Source organism: Momordica charantia (assembly GCF_013281855.1).
Source record: "Momordica charantia cultivar OHB3-1 chromosome 8 unlocalized genomic scaffold, Mcharantia_2.0 BLBB01000008.1, whole genome shotgun sequence".
NCBI lineage: Eukaryota > Viridiplantae > Streptophyta > Magnoliopsida > Cucurbitales > Cucurbitaceae > Momordica > Momordica charantia.
The window spans coordinates 26,734,365-26,740,364 of NW_028275166.1; the positions used below are offsets into that span (position 1 = coordinate 26,734,365).

The 6,000-nt window shown below is 38.6% G+C and overlaps 1 protein-coding gene across 2 annotated transcripts in view; it reads left to right on the top strand.

The window, feature by feature from the left end:
• The window catches only part of LOC111013193 (ARM repeat superfamily protein), a 46,610-nt gene extending 41,521 nt beyond the window's left edge, over positions 1-5,089 (top strand). For both annotated transcript variants that reach the window (XM_088127706.1, XM_022287592.2), the window contains 5 exons: positions 3,191-3,297; positions 3,387-3,440; positions 3,542-3,608; positions 3,699-3,940; positions 4,427-5,089. In XM_088127706.1, coding sequence (XP_087983832.1) covers positions 3,191-3,297; positions 3,387-3,440; positions 3,542-3,608; positions 3,699-3,860 — 390 coding nt within the window. In that variant the 3' untranslated portion in view covers positions 3,861-3,940; positions 4,427-5,089. The remainder of the gene's footprint in view (positions 1-3,190; positions 3,298-3,386; positions 3,441-3,541; positions 3,609-3,698; positions 3,941-4,426) is intronic.
• Positions 5,090-6,000: the final 911 nt, after the last annotated feature.

Below are 6,000 nucleotides of genomic sequence, written 5' to 3' on the forward strand. Positions count from 1 at the left end.
TCTCCAGCCCTGTAATTCTAGTGAAGAAAAAGGATGGCAGTTGGCGCTTTTGTGTCGGCTATAGAGCTCTCAACAATGCGACCATTCTGGATAAATTTCCCATACCAGTGGGAGAAGAACTCTTAGATGAATTGAACGGTTCTAAGGCGTATTTGAAGCTGGATTTACGATCAGGATACCATCAGATAAGGATGGCTAAGGAGGATACCCATAAAACGGCTTTCCGGACCCATGAAGGACACTATGAATTTTTGGTGATGCCTTTTGGTCTCACTAATGCCCCGTCCACCTTCCAAACCCTCATGAACAATGTTTTCCGACCATTCCTTCGAAGGTGCGTACTCGTGTTCTTTGATGACATTTTGGTGTATAGTCCTGATCTTCAAACTCATTTGACTCACTTGGTGATGGTCTTTACTGTTCTGAGGGATAACTCCTTATTTGTTAACCTGAAGAAGTGCCAATTCGCAGTGGAACGCATTGAATAACTAGGCTATTAGGTGTTAGCGAAGGGCGTGGAAGCAGATCCCTCCAAAATAGCCGTTATGATTCAATGGCCAGTGCCGACGAATGTGAAGGAAATTCGAGGATTCTTGGGGCTAACAGGCTACTACCGAAAGTTCGTGTCTAACTATGGAACCATAGCCGCCCCGCTAACGCAGCTCTTAAAGAAGGATAGTTTCCTATGGACGGATCAAGCCACGGTAGCCTTTGAACGGCTCAAAAGAGCAATGGTAACCTTACCTGTTTTGGCATTGCTAGACTTCACTATCCCTTTTGAAATTGAAACCGATGCATCGGGGACTGGTTTAGGGGCTGTCCTCTCACAGAACCAAAGACCAGTTGCCTACTTCAGTCACACACTGTCCTTGTAGAACCAAGCTAAGTCTGTTTACAAAAGAGAGCTAATGGCTATTGTATTGGCGATTCAACGGTGGAGGCCATATCTTCTGGGACAGAAATTCATAGTAAGAACGGATCAACAGGCATTGAAATACCTTTTGGAACAGTGCAACAAGGAACCTTGTATTATATAAGTACAGGGTGGTGCTACCAAGAACATCATTGCTGATACTGGCTATCTTACAAATGTACCATAATTTCGTAATAGGTGGCCACTCGAGTTTTCTAAGAACCTACAAACGACTGACGGGGGAACTAAACTGGCAAGGGATGAAAGAAGATGTGAAACAGCATGTCAGTGAATGCGAGATTTGTCAAAGGCATAAGACAGAAGCCTTAGCCCCAGCTAGATTACTCCCGACCCTACCCTTGCCTAATCACGTGTGGGAGGATCTAACAATGGACTTCGTTGAAGGCCTACCCAAGTCTATGGGGAACGCCACCATCCTGGTCATTGTGGATAGATTGAGTAAGTATGCACACTTCATTCCTCTCTGCCACCCCTTCTCTGCTGAAAGTGTGGCTGCAGCCTTCGTGCGCGAAATAGTAAGACTCCATGGCTTCCCAAGGTCGATTATTTCTGATAGAGACAAAGTGTTCATCAGCCACTTCTGGACCGAAATGTTCAGGTTACAGGGCACCACACTGATGCGTAGTACTGCGAACCATCCCCAAACGGATGGACAATCAGAAATAGTTAATCGTTGTCTGGAAACTTAAGATGTTTTTGTAGTGAAAAACCCAAACAGTGGGGTAATTGGTTAGCCTGGGCAGAGCACTAGTATAACACTACTTACCACAACTCCCTTGGCGCCACACCTTTCCAAGCAGTGTATGGAAGGACCCCCATCGCTGATATTTTATGGAAGTCAGAAGATCGCCAATGCCACCCTTGACCTACAACTGACTGAGCAGGATTTGGCACTCAACCGATTGAGAGAACATCTAAAACGAGCTCAAGAGAAGATGAAGAGACAGGCGGAGAAGCGACGAAGGGAAACCGAATATGAGGTGGGAGACAAAGTCTATCTCAAGGTACGACCTTATCGTCAACAGTCCCTGGCAAAGCGAAGGAATGAAAAGCTGTAGCCTAAGTTTTTTGGCCCGTACGTGATCCTACAACGAATTGGCAAGGTCGCATACCATTTGTCTTTACCCGAGACCGCCCGAATCCACCCAACTTTTCATGTTTCGTAGTTGAAAAGGGCCATTGGAGAAACTCCAACAAGTCAACTGATCCCACCACAGCTGACCGAAGAATGGGAGTGGCTCGTCGAGCCAGGATCGGTGTTCGCATTCCAAACTAACCCTACAACTGGTGACAGGGAGGTTCTTATCAACTGGAAGGGTTTTTCTAAAGAAGAAAACATGGGAGTCAGTCCGTGAGATCAGCAAGCAGTCCCTTGAGTTTCACCTTGAGGTAGGAAGGGCAAAGAGGTAATTGTAGAGGGAATAGGCCTTAACGGCCAAGAGAGAGAATCAGAGGAACTGGCCACATGTAGGCAAAAAGGGAGTAGGTCTATAAGGGGAGGGAATGTAGGAGGAGGAGATCATTCTGGATTTTTGTGCTAGGAACCGTTTGGTTGTTTGGTAGAGATTCCCCACCCTCTCGAATAGATGGGTTGTTTTGTATTGCCTTCGCCTTGTTTCTTTATCAGTAAAAGTTCATCGTGAGGGTTGCGACCTCACATAATCTTCTTTTGTTGTTTCTCCGTCTCAAAACAGAGTTGCCAACGATAGCCATACTACAGTTGTTTGTTATAAAACATTTTTGTGCTAATACTACTTTCACAACCTATTTTTAGATAAATCATATGCCTTCATTTGTTCATAATGGTGAGATTTCTCGATATGTTGTTTTCAACAAAGCTATGTTTTCTTATTAGACCAAAATATTTGTTGGTACTCTTTTTTCATGTTGTTCGTCTTCAACTCATGAAATTAAACACAAAGTCTTTGAAAAGTAGTTCCTATGCTATACTCATATTCAGTGAGGATACAAATGTTCTCCTTCTCTTCTCCTATACTCAACCGGTATCTTATATCTCACGAGTTAACTTCATGGAGGATACCTCCTATTCATCTTCTAAAAGTAATAGGGAAGAATGATCTCATTATTTATACACGCTGGAATTATGGTCAAATTGAAGCATACATCTTAATGCACATTCATATTCTAAATTCTAAGGAGGTCGTATAAAAAAGTTGAGAGTTGGGACAGCCCCACTTCTTGTTTGCCTTCGGTTCTTCATTGGCGTTAACTTTAATGTTTTATGTTTGGTCACAGGTAGACAATGTATCTTCCATTCAAAAGAAAATGTATGGCTTAGCACTTTCCATAATTTTGACTTTAAGACTACCTCAAGTCCTTGATAAGCTTGATCAGATCTTGAGGTACATGTCTGCATTTGAATCTTATTCATAGTTGCAGTTAAAGGTTTGTTTACATTTGGTTATGATGTTTTAATTCCTTTGTGTTTCAGTGTATGCACTACTGTCATTTTGGGTGGAGTTGATGACCAAACAGAGGAATCCAGGTGTGGCCACCTGATAATTTAGTTTCCCCTTCTCCATTCTTTATTAATATAGTTGCGTACTAGTTCCAACTACTAATGTTCCTTTTGATAATTAATGCTAGTGATGAGTATACCAGCTCAACCAATGGTGTGGAAACTATACCAAGCAAGGAGATTAGAAGACGACAGGTTAACCTTCATAGCTCTAGTGGTCAAAATTATCTGATGAAATATATATAATTGCTCTTTCCTTATGCATTTTTTTGTTCTCCTGTTAAGATCAAGGCTTCAGATCCTATCAATCAGTTGTCATTAGAAGACTCTGTACGTGGAAATCTTCAAACTTGTGCTGCACTCCATGGAGATTCCTTTAATGCAGCCATTAGTAGCATGCACCCAGCAGCATTTGCACAACTTAAACAAGCTTTGAAGATGCCCTAGTCTTTTCCTCTCAATTGATGCTCTGACAGTTCCTCCTTGAGCTCTTCACCTCACCTGTGTTGTCAAATTGCACTGGAAGAGTAAGCTTTTCAACCATCTCTGAATCCCCACCCCACCCCCACCACCACAAGCATTTTTAAAGGAATTTAGTATGTAAATTTTCTTGTCTTCAACCTGGATCATGTCATCAAAATGGGGAACATAACACCAAAAAACATGACATTATCACTGTTGACAATACCTGTTCTTTACAAATACTGATAGCTCAGATTCTGTGGAACATAAAAAAATCTCTTCAGCCTATGATTTTGAGTCTTAGACTCTTAAATACGGTGAAGTAGTTTTGGTACCAAAATCATCTGTGCACGCATGCTGGAAGCAGTATGAGCAATTTCTTACTACACAAATGAATCCATTATTTAAAATCAAATCAAATGGAGATTGATTAACCTGGATCTGTGGGCCAGAAATTTCCTTGCATATATCACTTAACCCCATAATTTTTCTGCCATTCCTGCTGTTCCTGCTGTTGATTTTCCTGTTCATGATTTGTATGCTCCATGCAGGTGGTTTCGAAGATTTTTGGATGGTTTTGTAAATGTGTGTTGATTTTAATTGATTGGATTGGCTTCATTTTATCAGTTTTGTACGGAATGTTTGTATATATACCCCTCTTTAAAAAAAAAATACAAACTCTGTAAATAGTTTGCGGAGTTGTGGTTGTGGCTTCTATATATTTTCAAGGCGAACGAAGAAGCAAAGCACCAGGTCTTTACACTAAAAATGGAAACCAGAGACTTCAGAGGAGACTTCAAATCTCTTGTCATGTCGACATTACTTTTTCATAGTGGAAGTTTTGTTCTCAACTGTTACCTTTTGAAACACAAATCATTATAGTCTTGAGTCTGTAATAGATCTACCATCTTTCCCTATCCTGCCATTTTTATTGAGAGCTATGGAAGACAACAAAATTAAGAGAATGAGAAATCGCCCGAGAAGGCGAGAAGTGAAGATTCAAAGGAAAAAAAGGTTGGTAAGAGTACGGTTCGGGTTGGATTGATTGGATTTTTCGAGTCAGTTTTTTCTTTTTTCTTTTTTTCCTTGTCATCATTGCTACCACGATGTTAATCTGTTGATTGAGAAATATAGTTGTTTCCTTTTGATCTTATCATGAATATAGATTTCTCAAAAATGGAGGCTAAATAGATGCTCTTGGATTTTGGGAGGTCGATTTGCTTTCTATATAAGTTTTTTATTGGTATTTATTGTTTTTTCCTTTTTTTGAGGATCTCTAAATTCTTCTTTATTTTATATTGAATAGGTATTTGAAAGTCTTTGATCTATTCAACATTATTTAAATAGGTAGCTTTATTTATACACAATTGAATTTTATGTCTCACGTAACTTTGACCTGTCAATTTTGTAAAAACTCGTGACCTGTCAATTTTGTAAAAACTTATTAGATGTAAAATTGCAAGTTAAAAAATCTATTGATCATTTGTTTAAATTTCAGGACTTATTGTATGCGAGGAAGTTTGAATTATGCATAGAATTTCATTATTTGTGAAAATTCTAAAATTAAAGTATTTCTTATGTTTTTTGTTTTTAAAGAGAGTATATTTTAGTAATGGTTCCTCGTATAAAAAGAAAAATAAAATTTTGATAGTTGTTATTTTGAAGTTTTAAGTTAACTACATAAAAGTTTTGTATGCAAATTAATTTTAAAGAAATTAAATATTCAAAATTACTTATTTTTCATTTTTCTTTTAATAGTTATTGTCCATTGTATATTACAATAAAAAAAAGTGAGAAATTAATATTTTTTGCTAATCTTCTTAAAACAATAACTACCGAAAGAAACTTATGCTTAGAACAAATTGAGACAAGATTTTATGTAAACTTAATTCATTTGACCTCAACTAACTATTTTTCAATTTTATGCATTAAAAAAATTGAACCAACATGCTTCAAACCAAAACCTGTAGTTTATTTCATCAATAATCTTTTTCTGTTTTGCATTTGCACGAAACAGACAATGGTGGTATGTATAGTCTAAAGACTGTAGTTTCATCCTGCCGTGAATTTCTCAGAAACGCAAACATTGTTCTAATTAGATCTATCAAGAACCTATGAACCCACG